The sequence below is a fragment of the Scomber japonicus genome, chromosome 18 (assembly GCF_027409825.1).
Source record: "Scomber japonicus isolate fScoJap1 chromosome 18, fScoJap1.pri, whole genome shotgun sequence".
NCBI classification, from domain to species: Eukaryota; Metazoa; Chordata; class Actinopteri; order Scombriformes; family Scombridae; genus Scomber; species Scomber japonicus.
This window is the reverse complement of record NC_070595.1, coordinates 6264392-6278303: the sequence shown is the minus strand read 5'-3', so window position 1 is coordinate 6278303 and position 13912 is coordinate 6264392. Positions and strand designations below refer to the sequence as shown.

Below are 13912 nucleotides of genomic sequence, written 5' to 3'. Positions count from 1 at the left end.
ACGTGATTACTCCTGTGGGCAAAATGTCTAGTAAAGGCTGGACATATCTGAGATGGGGGGTTTGTAGACATTAATAAGAGTGCTATCTGAATGTTGGGCAACCAATTTCAATGGAATCCTCGTATTAATTAACATTAATAATATTAATTCATATTAATAATATGAATTAATAACATTAATATGTTTTCTTTACTACTTCCTGTTATCCATTTACATTTCAGGTTGCAACTTGGAAAGTATCCACAGGAGTTTGTACAGAGGTTTTAGTCTTGTTCCATATCAAAATTAAAAGTAGCTTTAGAGATAGAGCTGCAGACACCACACCTGCCTCACAGGAACTCATAAGGTAACCTCTTAAAACTAAAGCACATACTGAGAGATACCCACCCAGACACACACCACAAACACAAAACACCACAACCACAACCACATGCACAGTTTCTCATGCATACCTTTTAAGATCATGCTTTATTAGAGCTGTTAACCCCAGCTTTATCTTGGTGTGAAGAACAATGGTGGTAGAGACATGCATGCAGACACATGCTCACACATGGCTGACTAATTTGACAAAATGTGTATGCTCAACTTCCACTTTAAAGTTTGAATGACAAACGTAATTTCTTACAAAGTTAACTGAAAATGTCTACAGCTAAGGAACATTTATGGTCTTAAACCTCTAGTCTTGTATTGACAATCAAGGCATTAAATAAAACAAAAATAAATTCTTCAATTTAAAAAAGTGCAAAATACACCAAAAAAGAGGTCCTTCTAAGGCTTTCATCAGTTAAATTAAGGAGTCAGAATGGAAATCTCATTTGCTGTCTTGTCAAAGACCTTGACGGTCCATAATAGATTTTTGACAGATTCTTTGGCTTCCCTCCATCCTCCATACATAAATTAGCTGGGTGTTCAGCTGATGTAATTATTCTCTTAATGGCCAAATCACAGTTAAACAGGTCACTGTCATAATTTCACCTAATCAACTTATATTTGTTTCCCCCTTTGGATATGAAGGGATAATCTGATAAATGGAACTTTTTAATACATTTTCATTCCATTGTCTGGCACGTCCTCAGGTGCACTGACTGGAGTGGGCTCATCTGATTTGGAAGCACAGGAATACATTACTTAAACCTGCAGTGTGGAACTTTTACATATAAAATGAATGTTTGTTACAGGCTCTCGCCAACTGAGTTCTCACAATGCTGATTAAGCTTCTCACCACCAGATAAATCTCTCTGTATTTCACAGTATATGAAGTTTTAAAATCTTAAAAACCAGGTTAGACGTTCCTGCATTGCTCGTTTGGCTGTTAATCATGTGGCTTATGTAGACTTTCCAAATGTTATTCAACCAAATGGATCAAATTCTGATAGTGATAATCATTTCATGGGGGTTGTGTGACAAAACAATTACTACAGTACACTGTTTTACAGTTGCAGCAGCAGATTCAGTGGTGTACTGGCCATTAGGGGCACTGGACCATTAAAAAATGTGTTTTTGAGGTGTGGACCATCAGAAAACGTCCTCTCTGTGCATCATGTTGCATGTCTGTGTCAGCCAATCACACCTGAGTGCCCCCTTTACTCTCACTGCCAGGACAGCAGGGGCAATGATCTTGCACTTCCAGCTTTGTATAAAGTTACAATGAACTGCTTACACATTGATGCATTTGTATAACAATCTAATAATACAGAATGAATATACATAACATACAGAACAATAGCAATTTAGTATGTTTTTGCAATCATGTTTAAAAATGGTCTTAGAAAAAGTTATTCAATAATTCAAAAATACTTCATAACAAGCAATGGTAATTAGTATTACACACATATAACACATATATAACATGACTTAATAAAAACACATTCAACAAGTTAGAGTCAAGTAAAAAACTAAACATCATAACACATCAAACTGCATTTCATCATGATTGTTCATGGTTAACTTTATTGTAATATGAGTATTAAAAATACTGGAGCACAGAACATATTACAAGCTGAAATATTAGAAGAAAAATAAAAACAAGTGTACTCTTTGTTATTTCTGTTTGCTTTTTGTTTTTTTCATTATGTTATAAGAATAAGAATAAGAATTTTTAATTATGTTTTGCCAATATTTATTAATACATGATCAAATTAATTTTATTCATCACTTCATAGTTTTCACAGCAAATCAGTTTTGACTATGGTTGTTGGATACATCTCGTGATGCAGACTCTTGGACACATCATCAGTGATAGTACCTGGGGTCACGGGGGGTTTCGGGTCTTTCAACTTCAGACCCCCTCACCCAGGCGACCCGACCGGGAGTGATCAGCTCCCGGCCTGTGTCCAAGAAGCGCTCGTCCACGCCTTGTCCCTCTGGATCCACAGCCACCGAGAAGCTTTCTCAGCGGCCTCTGTAGCTGAGCAGATGGCTCTCCTCTTCCTTGCCCCTGTGATGCCTAGGAGACTGTAGGCTCTACAGAGTGACTTCCCTGCAAAGCCCCTTCCCCCGACTTCAATGGGCAAGCATCTTGCTCGCCACCCCCTGTTGCGGCAGTCCTCCACCAGCTCTGCATATTTCTCCCTCTTCCTCCCACTGGCTTCCTCCATCCTCTCCTCCCAAGGCACCGTCAGCTCCAACATGATAACCTGCTTGGAAGACTCAGATTGCAGCACAATGTCTGGTCTCAGGCTGGTTTTCAAGATGCTCTCGGGGAACTTCAGCTGTTTTCCTAAGTCCACCCTCAGCTGCCAGTCCTTAGCTGTTCCCAGCAGTCCTGTTTGGGCCTTTGGGTGGGGAGGGGGTTTTTCCCCAGCCTTCACAAATGCCTTCCCGTGCCTCGGTGGTGGTAAGCGCTTGCTGTAGTCGACGGCACAGTGGATGGACTCAGCAACTGCTTTCAGTACCTGGTCGTGGCGCCAGCGGTAGCGACCATCTCCAAGTGCCCTAGGACAGCTGCTGAGGATGTGTTCAAGCGTTCCCCTTCCCTGGCACAAGGTACATGATGGAGCTTCAACCTTGCCCCAAAGGAAGAGGTTTGAAGGGCTGGGGAGGACGTCGTAAACAGACTGGATGAGGAATTTTATGCGGAGTGGTTCCGCCTTCCACAACTCCGGCCATGAGATGGTTCTGTTCATGGCTTCCTCCCATCTGGTCCACGCGCCCTGTTGCCTTAGCCCCACCCACTGGCTAGCACGCTGCTCCTCGACTCCAGCCCGCACCTCAAGTTGGACCCGGTCCCGCCTATCCTTGCCCCGGAGCCTGCTGAGGTGGGTAGTTGGTACGGTTCCCAGTCCTGCCCGGCCAGTGGCCACAGATCCCACGAGCTCTTTGTGGGACAGCCGAGCTTCAGCCTGGTCCACCGCCTCTTGCGCCCTCCACCTTCTGCCTGTCCTGACCTCAATGCCAGCTTGAGCCACCTTTGGGTCCTTCGATTCCCTGTACTGGAGGACCTCCCTTGCTCTGGCAACCATGAACTCCTCCGTGAGGCCCTTGACTGGTAGGTTCAGCTTGTTGTTGTTGCCGTAGAGGGCAAGGCTGCTGAGACTCCGAGGGAGCCCCAGCCAGCGTCGGAGGTGGCTACTGACCCTCCGCTCAAACCCTTCCACGGTGGACATGGGAAATTCATACACCAGCAATGGCCATAATATCCTGGGCAGGATGCCATGCTGGTACACCCATGCCTTGAACTTCCCCGGGAGACCAGATTTGTCCACTGCCTTTAGCCAGCCATCGAGTTGTTCATTGGTGGCCCTGATGGAAGCTGTATCCCTCAGGGAGCAGTCGAAGATCTTCCCCAGGCTTTTCACAGGCTTCTCTGTGACGGATGGAATCTGGGTGTCTCCAAGGAAGAAGCTGAACCGGTCAGTCACCTTCCCTCCCTTAAGGACTAGAGACCTGGATTTCTCTGGTTTGAAGCGCATGCGGGCCCAGGTGGTAAGCTTCTCCAGGCCCTGGAGGATCCATCTGCACCCTGGTACTGATGTTGTTGTCACAGTCAGGTCGTCCATAAACGCCCTGATGGGGGGCTGACGGATGCCGGACTTGGTTGTGGGCCCTCTGCACTCCGGCTCGGCTGACTTGACCAGCATGTTCATGGCCAAGGCAAAGAGAATCACTGAAATGGTACATCCAGTGATGATCCCTTTCTCAAGCCGGTGGCTCTGATGTAACTGCACCAGAAGTGAATCTGAGGTGGAAGCTGTTATAGTAGTCCATGATTAAGGCCTTGATGTTACATGGGACATGGTGCCTCTCCAATGCCACCTCCACCAGCTTGTGGGGTATGGAGCCGTATGCATTAGCTAGATCCAGCCAAAGCACAGATAGGTTCCCTTTCCCCTCTCGGGCCTCTCTTATCAGCTGTGTCACCACTCCACTGTGTTCCAGGCACCCTGGTACCCCTGGGATCCCACCCTTTTGCACTGAAGTGTCAATGTACTGGTTTCGAAGTAGGAAGTCTGACAGCCGGTGGGAAAGGATACTGAAAAATATCTTCCCCTCGACATTGAGCAGCGAGATGGTCCTAAACTGCTCGATGGTGGTGGACCTCTCTTCCTTCGGAACCCACACCCCTTCTGCGGATCTCCATTGGTGGGCAACAATCCCTCGCCTCCAGATTGCCCTTAGGATTTTCCAGAGATGGTTCAGGAGCTTGGGGCACCTCTTGTACACCAGGTAGGGTATACCATTGGGTCCAGGAGCCGAGTTGTTCCTTGCAGCTTTGACCACTGACTGAGTTTCTTTCCAGGTGGGGGCCTTGATGTTAAACTCACAGGTTGGCTCAGGTGGCTTGATCAGGTCTCTGAATTCACCCAAATCCTCCTCCCTCACTGCATCACTGTATGTTTCGTGGAGGTACGAGTCTACCTCCTCTTTTGCACAGGTTAGATGTCCACTGCGCTTCTGGCCTAGCAGCTGTTTGGTAAACCCAAAGGGGTTAGCTAGGAATGCAGCGCGCCTTTTCGCTCTTTCCTTTGCCCGTCTCCGATGCCACTCTGCTCTTCTGAGGGTTATAAATTAATTACACTCTGAAAAATCTATAATTATTCCAGTGTCACACGCCAGCTCCAAGTCAGAATCATTATCCTCTTTGTTCTTTGTTCTTGTGTGTTTTTTCCTTGAATTATCTCACATTTAAAAAAAATGCATGTAGATTAATTCTTTAAATAAAATAAAATTTTTAGAACAATGTAGGTTTAATTTGAAGAGTTCAGAATAAATCTCATCTTTACTGATTTAAAAATGACACTTTTTTAAAATCTTGTTTGCCCTTTTGTACTCAGTGCCACTGCAGCAGCCCAATATTTCCCTGACATCTCCTAATGGAGGACTGGTCTGGGGTCCTGAAGGTGCAGAGGTCACGAGGGGCTACAGCTTTGTCTTGACCTGCTCCATTAACTCCAACTATCATGAAGGCCGTTTCTTGCTCATCTTCTCTGGCTCCAACATCACCAACACCAAACCTGCAGTCAACCTCTCAGCCTCCTTTAACTTCCCTGTAGCTGAGTATGAACATGAGGGCAACTACAGCTGTGTGTATGAAGTCACTCTGTCCGGACGTGACTCTCTGGAGTCACCAGAGACAGCATTGGTTATTGTCATCATTAAATGTAAGTAGACTGTAGAATTTTGCTTGTAAAAGTCATATACCCTATTTATATTGTGAACTTAAACACAACTTAAAATGGTGACTGAACCATTGGTGTTAATTACTTTCGATGCCACTTCACTAGAGGACAAAGTTACTGCAGTGGCAGCACAACTAAATGGCCCGATTTTGTTAATTTGCTCCAATTTTGTTTTGGTAATTTTCTTTTTTGTGCTTCTATGCTGGGTCAGTAGGCTACGTAGTTCTATGGTGTCTTTATAAGTGTGTTTTATTTGTGTTTGTCGCTGAAATATGATTGGGAGTCTGTTGTTGTTTTATTTTGAAAATTGACTGAAAGTTGTCTGGTGCAATCTGCTCTGTTGAGCTTGATGCGACTTTGAAACGGCTCCATCAAAACGGCTCCATCAAAACTAGACCAGCTGTGGATTCATAGCGCTGCAGTATGGAGAGCCGCTGCTGGGATGCTGCTGAAATATGTTGCAGCGCTCTCGGTGGAATCACAATCATTGATTAAAGTGACTGAGATCAACTCCAGCGACCCAGTCTTTAAGGGGGTTCTAAGGAATGATTTATTTTCACTACAATTCAAGTAACATAATGACAGAATGCATGACTATTTTGGTCATGGGTTTCATACACTTTCCGAAACAAAACTATTTTACTGGGACTTAATTTGTGTCAGTTTAGGAGTCCTTGATGTGAAAAAGTTTGAGAACCACTGACTGCTGTGGGATTAAAATGCAACTGTATGCAGATGATGCATGTTTGTATAGTCATAACACTACATTACAACACAAGCTTTAAAAGTGGCACAGTCATGTACAATGTCAATGGAAACGTTAGTGCATGCAAAAACATAGAGGCTCATTTTATACAGCATTGACACAAGCACTGAAAAAAAGTATTTGTATTGTTCACAGACAAGTGCATGAATATGATCAGGTTTTGTACCAAACTTTAGATGATTTCTCTGGTTTATGGAGCTCTGTCATGCTTATTTAAAGTTAGGGTTAAGGGATAGGATTAGGGATAGCCTGAACAGATATTTAGCAATATAGAGAAGATGAACAATAACTTACTATGATGTTATTTTCTGTTATAGTCCCTTTGTTGCTGCTGGTATCTTCAGTAGCTGCTGGGAGTCTGCTGCTGTTCCTGCTGGTCTTGTTGGTGGTCTATCTGGTCTGCAGGAGAAGAAGACGATCTAAACATCCAGCCATTAGTCCAAGTCTGTGCTCACGAGAACCTACAATTCCTTAATTTTTATTACACACTTTAGTCCAAAGAATGTTATACTTTTAACAAATTGATTTCACAATTGTTCATGACACATTTTTGTTCTGATGCTTGTGTTTCAGGGGATGCCACTGTTGTGAACAGTTATGACGATGAGGTGGAGGGGGGAGACTATGAAAACATTAAGCCAGGGTTCACTGAACAGAAACTCAATGATGACAAAGATGAGGAGGACGTGGAGGACTATGAAAACGTTGAGCAGCCAGAGAGTGACGAAGATCATGATTATGAGAACGTGGATAATAATTACATAAAAGTGTTGGAGGTCACTGTAAAGGACAATAGAAAGGACACAAAATTCAGTGATTCTGGACATGACTATGAAAATGTGGGCTAAACTGATTAATTTTTTTGAACTGTGGGTTTTTATAGAGAACAGCAGGATATTTATAAAAACTACAGGTCAACAGTATTACTGTGCTTTCCATGATTAAAGGACCAAGTATTGGAACTGTCAAGATAGTGGAATAAATGAAAAATGGCTGGAGCAGATCTTGAACTAGAAGAGTACACATCTCTGCCATGTTTCTGCAAGCATTTATAATCTCAGTTTTCTTTAAGATGTGTAAAACAGTGTGAGACAAGTGGCTTTAAAACAACCATGCCCCCTATATATGTGATTATTTTTGTCTGTAATCTAACTTGATTACACAGGTATTAGACATTATTGATGTAGTAACTAAGTTTCACCACAAGATGGAGGTCATGCTTTGTGATTGCTACCTGTCAAGAGAAACCACAGTAGCACTCACACATTGTTGTGCATGTGCAGTGATGAGATGCATGAGAAACATGTAACTAACAAAGCATCCTTATGTCTGTGTGTATTTTTTTGTTTGCTGAGAACCCAGTAAAGTGAATAGAATTCTAAAGCCTACTGATTGTCTTATTCAATTGTTCTATAATGTTATTTTATGTGTCAAGAACCCCTTTCAGACATGATTTATTTTCCTTTTTTTTTTTTTTTACTATAATTGGGTTTTATTAATTTCTCTTTTTTAATTGTATGTCTTTATGCTTCCAATTCTTACTGTTAAATGTTTGTTTTATGTAAAGCACATTGAGTTGCCCCTGGGTATGAAATGCACTGTATAAATAAAGCTGCCTTGCCTTGCCTTGCCTTGCCTTGTATATTGCTCAATCAAAAATCGCAATCATCAAGTTGTAAGGCCATGGTCTGGAAAGTTAAATAGAAATGAAGGCGTCCATGTATTAGTGAAAAGAAAATGCTGAACATTGAATATTTTATCACTCTCATGTATGTTTAATGGCGGGGACTAATGGTGGATAAATACGTTTCAATACTATGTACTTCTGTACAATACCACCACCCACTACAACCTCAATAATGAATATAAAATACAACTATCACCTTTTCTGTCAAAGTAAATGGTAAATGGACTGTACTTATACAGTATTTTTCTAGTCTTTTTGACCACTCAAAGAATTTTTACACTACATGTCACATTCACCCATTCATACACTGATAAGAGGGGCCAACCTGCTCATCAGATGGATGCTAACCATTCACACACTATTGGTGCAAATCCCGCAATATCTTGCCCAAGGAAGCATTGGAAGAGCCAGGAATTGAACTGTCAACTTTCTGACTACCCACTGAGCCACAACTGCCCAGATTGACACATTTTTGCAGAGTCAGGCTAAGGCAGCCCATGAGAAAACGTGTCTTCACTGCAGCCTCACAGCAGCAGTTAATTGTGGTGAGTCACACTACAGAAACAGCCACAGTGAATATGTTTGATGAAGAGCTGTAGACGCCATGTTCTTACTGCATTTGCATTACCTGCCATGCTTTGTAATGGAAAAACACTTGCAGCTTGCTAGCCTTTTAGCACCTTTCAGCTGATTATTTTGGTTTTATGGCTTTTAACTTGATTCATCAACCTTGTTTCCAGGGTTGGGAGGGTTACTTTAAAAATGTATTCCGATACAATGAGCCTACTAGTTACCTGTTAAAAAATGTAGTCAGTAACGTAGTCCAAGTGCCACATTAATAAAGCCATAAAACTTGATTACTTACCGTTACTTTAGGTAGAAGGGGATAGGGCATTTTCTGTAGCTGCTCCTTAAATTATGGAACGAGCTTCCTTTAAATATTAGACAAGCCCCCTCACTGTCCGTTTTTAAAACTCGTCTTAAAACCCATTTTTATTCCTTAGCTTTCAACCGAGCATGAGACTCTGCTCCTGTTTTAGTGTTTTATGGTTTGCTTGTTTTTAATTATTGTTTTATTGTTTTTAATTATTTTAAAAACAATAAACAATTATCTTATTATTTATTTCCTGTTAATTGTTTTACGTTCCCTGTGTTGTTTTTATGTATTTATGTACAGCACTTTGTTTCAGCTGTGGTTGTTTTAAAGTGCTATATAAATAAAGTTGAGTTGAGTTGAGTTGAGACTTTAGGATTACTGCAAAACCAAATATGCAGTAATGAAGACATAAGGCATACATTTGGTGCAAAGTTTCTTTTGTGAACAACTGTTTTATTGAAATTTCAGTTTCAGACAACGTCAGATAATACAGATATTTTTAACATACCAATATTTAAGTTCAATGTTTGTGTGTGTTCTGTGCTAACCTGCTCGCGGTATTATCCTCTACTCAGACAATCGTGGATCAGCATGTTAATTTTTTTAATTAAAAATATGATATGGATTAAAAATTAAAACTTAGTAAATATACATAGAGTAAATATGTGGATAACCTAATACACAACTCATAGGTAATAACTCATAACTGAAGTATACATTTAAGAGTGAGTTTTGTATATTCATACATGAATGTGTCGCTTGAGTTCTGCAGCTTTTGTTCCTTTCACATTGTGGTTTTACTTTACTAAGAAAAAAGCACCAGAAAGAAAAAGAAGAAGTACCGTGGGCAGGGCAAGCAGTGTGAAATGTTTCTGTACATTGTGGTTTTAAGTATTTTCTAAAACTGCATTGTAAAAGACAGACTGTACACAGAGTTTAGAGGAGGAGGACTTTTATATTTGAATTTAAATTTGAAAGATTCTTGTTTAATTTAAATAGGCCTTTTCTTATATCAGCACTTTTCAGCTCATACAATGAGCCATGTCGTGTTTTTTCTTTCCTATAGTCTTTCTTCTCCTCACTTCAACTTCAACTGCTGCAGGTCAGTCCATTTCCCTGTGTGATGCATAGAGTCATTTTTAGTTTACATCATTTGTGAAATTTTGTAAATTTCTTGTTTTGTGTCTGATAGGTCAGCAGATCAGATTAGCTGGATCTGGGTCCACTCAGTGCTCTGGAAGAGTTGAAATCTATCACAACTCCACCTGGGGAACAGTCTGTGATGACAGCTGGGATTTAAATGATGCTAAAGTTGTTTGCAGACAGCTGGGCTGTGGGCCATCACTCAGTGCCCCTGGATCAGCTCACTTTGGTGAAGGAACAGGAGAAATCTGGCTTGATGATGTGAGCTGTTCAGGCAGTGAAAAGTCTCTAACTGAGTGTCAACACAGAGGATTTGGGACAAACAACTGTGGACACGGAGAGGATGCTGGTGTTGTTTGTTCATGTGAGGAAACAAAGCACAACATCAAAACCCTACCAAATTTGTCTTTTTCACAAGATAAAAAGCATTTTACTATCTCAACAAATCAAATTGTAGTGTTTTTTTTTTACCATGATCTTTAAAAGTTGTGTCTGAAAAGGTTATTGTTTAAAGAACTCAGGCATAACCAGCAATAGTAATTAATATCAGTCTAACAATTCAGTGAGAGAAATCTTACATAGACAGTCAAACTGCTTTTTTCTCTGAGGTGATCCCAGAGTCCCTGCTCCACTGTCCACAGATTCACTGATCCATTAACAAGTAACTTTGTTCTTTGATTTTGTAGTTGTTCTCCATTTTCTGTCTATAAAAAATTCCTTTGTTTTAGACTTTGTGAAACTATTTTCAGAATAATGTAGCTAAGTTTAGAATAAATCTTATCTTTGCTGCAAATTTATTTTTTAAATTTTAAATCTTGTTTCCCCTTTTGTACTCAGTGCCACTGCAGCAGCCCAATATCTCCCTGACATCTCCTAATGGAGGACTGGTCTGGGGTCCTGAAGGTGCAGAGGTCACTAGGGGCTACAGCTTTGTCTTGACCTGCTCCATTAACTCCAACTATCATGAAGGCCGTTTCTTGCTCACCTTCTCTGGCTCCAACATCACCAACACCAAATCTGCAGTCAACCTCTCAGCCTCCTTTAAATTCCCTGTAGCTGAGTATGAACATGAGGGCAACTACAGCTGTGTGTATGAAGTCACTCTGTCCAGACTGAACTTCAGTTCACCAGAGACAGCACCGATTACTGTTACCATTAAATGTAAGTAGACTGTAGAATTTAAACTAAGCATTGTTATATTTTATGAACATCACTAAAAGATACATTTGTCAATTTTATGACAATGCCCCTCTAACCTGTTTATATTATGAACTTAAACACAACTAAAGATGGTGACTGACCCACTGGGGTTAATTACTTTCCACACTTCTTCACTGCAGGACTAAGTTTGTGGGTTCACATACACTGTAATCATCAACAACTTAAGTTTAGAATCAGGCACAGTTTCTTACTAATTCTCCTCCCACCACACAAACAAGCCTCAATATGAGTTAGATATATGGACACAGAGACACAAACAGAAACACACAAAACAATGTGGGCGAGCATGAAAACAAATCTGAACAGAAACTTATGTGGTTTGTATTTTATTGAGCTTACTAACTAAACTGAGAAAAACAAAAGACCAAAGACCTTTCACCAAAGCAGCTGTTCTTATACTGATTTAATTTACTGGTGCGTGCATAGAGATGGTGAGGACAGTTATTGTTGTTAAGCGATATGATTATGAGTAGTGATGTAGGAAAAATAGAGAACAGACTGTGCCAAGTTCAATGAACCTGTGCCTTAGGACAGAGGGTGTCATGTGCTGTACTGACTTTGAGGCATTGTGAGTGCTGACTTTAATTTACTTGACTGTAATGTTATGTTTTGTTTTTCATTAAAAAGGGGTAAAAATTGATGTTAAGTTAATGAAGCTTTTTACTGGATTAAGTCTTCTGTCATTAACAGCAACCAAATGGTCTGCATATATGACTTTTTGTTGAGGTTTGTTCACATGTAAAGCGAGTTTTAAAGATGGTACAATCATATACAATGTCAATGAAAATGTGAGTGGATGCAAAAACATGCAGGATCACTATATGTAACACTGACACTTGTGAAGAAACTAAAAAAAACTAAAAAAGGGAACTGTTCATATGTGATGACACGTGTAAATAACATGTGTGAATGACATAGTTGTATGTGAAACCCAACGTGTTAATCCTTACGATGGTTAATGCCTGACCCTGACCCCACCCAGTCAGTCAAAACTGAAACTGTCTTTAGGATGAGAGGATGTTTCAAAGAATCTAAAACAAGTCCAGTTGCCTTGGGTTAAAAAAGTTCACAAACAAGTAAACACATATTTATCAGGTTGTTCACTTTAACCTAAACTTTAGGTGATATCTCTGGAGCTCTGTCAGTCTTATTTAAAGTTTGGGTTAAGGTTAGGCTTAGGCTGAGCCTGAACAGAGATTTAGCAATAATTTAGTTAATAGGGCATGGATATAGTCAGAAAACATACAATATCCTCGTACAAGTGTAGAATTTCAGGTATGCTTTGAAGATGAACAGTAATTTCGTTTTTGTTATTTCCTCCTATAGTCCCTTTGTTGCTGCTGGTGTCTTCAGTAGCTGTTGGGAGTCTGCTGCTGTTCCTGCTGGTCTTGTTGGTGGCCTGTCTGGTCTGCAGGAGAAGACAACGAGCCAAACATCCCATAACCCAAGCCGTGAAAGAGCCCTCGATCAAAGAGCAAGTGACAGTAGCAGAGGAAGAGGACAGTGATGATTATGAGCAGCCAGACAATGAAGATCATGATTATGAAGACATAGTCATTGATGCAAATTACATAATAATGGAGGAGGTCACTGTAGAGGACAACAGAGAGGAAGAAGAAGAAGACATACACAGTGATGATGACTATGACTATGAAAATGTAGAACATGTAAACCACTTACTTTGGGAACAAACTGTGGATATTTATATTGGACAGCAGGATATTTATCAAAACTTATGAGGTTCCCACATGTTGAATTAGAAGAGTGCAGATCTCTGTCATATGTGTCTGCAAGTATTTATAATCTCAGTTTGCTTTAACATGCATAGAATAGAGGCTTTCAAAAATATACCCCCTACTATTTGATTTATTGTGTGAGATCCTGATTTGTGTATAGTTCGGTTTACCATTTTCTGCTAATTTTGTTTGTATGATATTAACAATTATCATGCTCCAACTAGATTACACAGCCATTGGACATTGTTGATGTAGTAACTAAGTTTCGCCACAAGATGGAGTTCATGTTTTGTGATAGCTATCTGTCAGGAGAAACCACAGCAGCACCTACACATTGTCATGCTCTGATGAAATAAAGGCGTAATTTAGACTATTATATTTTCTATATTTTGTAGCAAGGCTTTGAAAATAGTTTTTTACAATTATTTAGTGTAATTAGTTTTTTTTCTTGGGATTTGAGCACTTGTAGATCAGTGTATGTAATATTATTTTCATGAGCTGTGTTTCTCTTTAAGTTTGATTGTAGTATTGTACTGGTTTCATGTTTCAGTAGGTCGTATCATGTGACGTCATTGGTGTGATAACATGTTTACTCCATAGACCTGGGGTCTTCAACGTTTTCCAGGCCTAGGACCCCCAAACTGATGGAGAGATGGAGCGGGGACCCCCAACTTATATTGTATAAAATTGTTTAATTGTTTTATATTAAACTGGTCCTATAGTGCCCGGTGCCCAGCTTGAAAGAGCTCCTGTGTATCACTGAATGTGTGCATTGCTATAGTGATGGGAATTCCTACTCTTTTTGGTGGCTCCTCAGATTTTCTGTTGCTTAAAGTATATTTATCACCAAAAATAATGCAAAAC

The 13912-nt window shown here is 40.5% G+C and overlaps 2 protein-coding genes across 2 annotated transcripts; one reads left to right on the top strand and one right to left on the bottom strand.

The window, feature by feature from the left end:
* Positions 1-2256: 2256 nt before the first annotated feature.
* LOC128378680 (uncharacterized) lies at positions 2257-5004 on the bottom strand (the record flags this gene model as incomplete). The annotated part of the gene is given in 2 exon segments (XM_053338248.1): positions 2257-4149; positions 4151-5004. Coding segments are annotated over 2 exon segments (2688 nt in total), but the record flags the coding sequence as incomplete, so codon positions are not given.
* A 265-nt stretch (positions 5005-5269) lies between these two features.
* On the top strand, positions 5270-13679 carry LOC128378678 (uncharacterized; the record flags this gene model as incomplete). The annotated part of the gene is made up of 5 exons (XM_053338247.1): positions 5270-5600; positions 10929-11252; positions 12639-12979; positions 13273-13352; positions 13649-13679. Coding segments are annotated over 5 exons (1107 nt in total), but the record flags the coding sequence as incomplete, so codon positions are not given.
* Between the last annotated feature and the right edge of the window lie 233 nt (positions 13680-13912).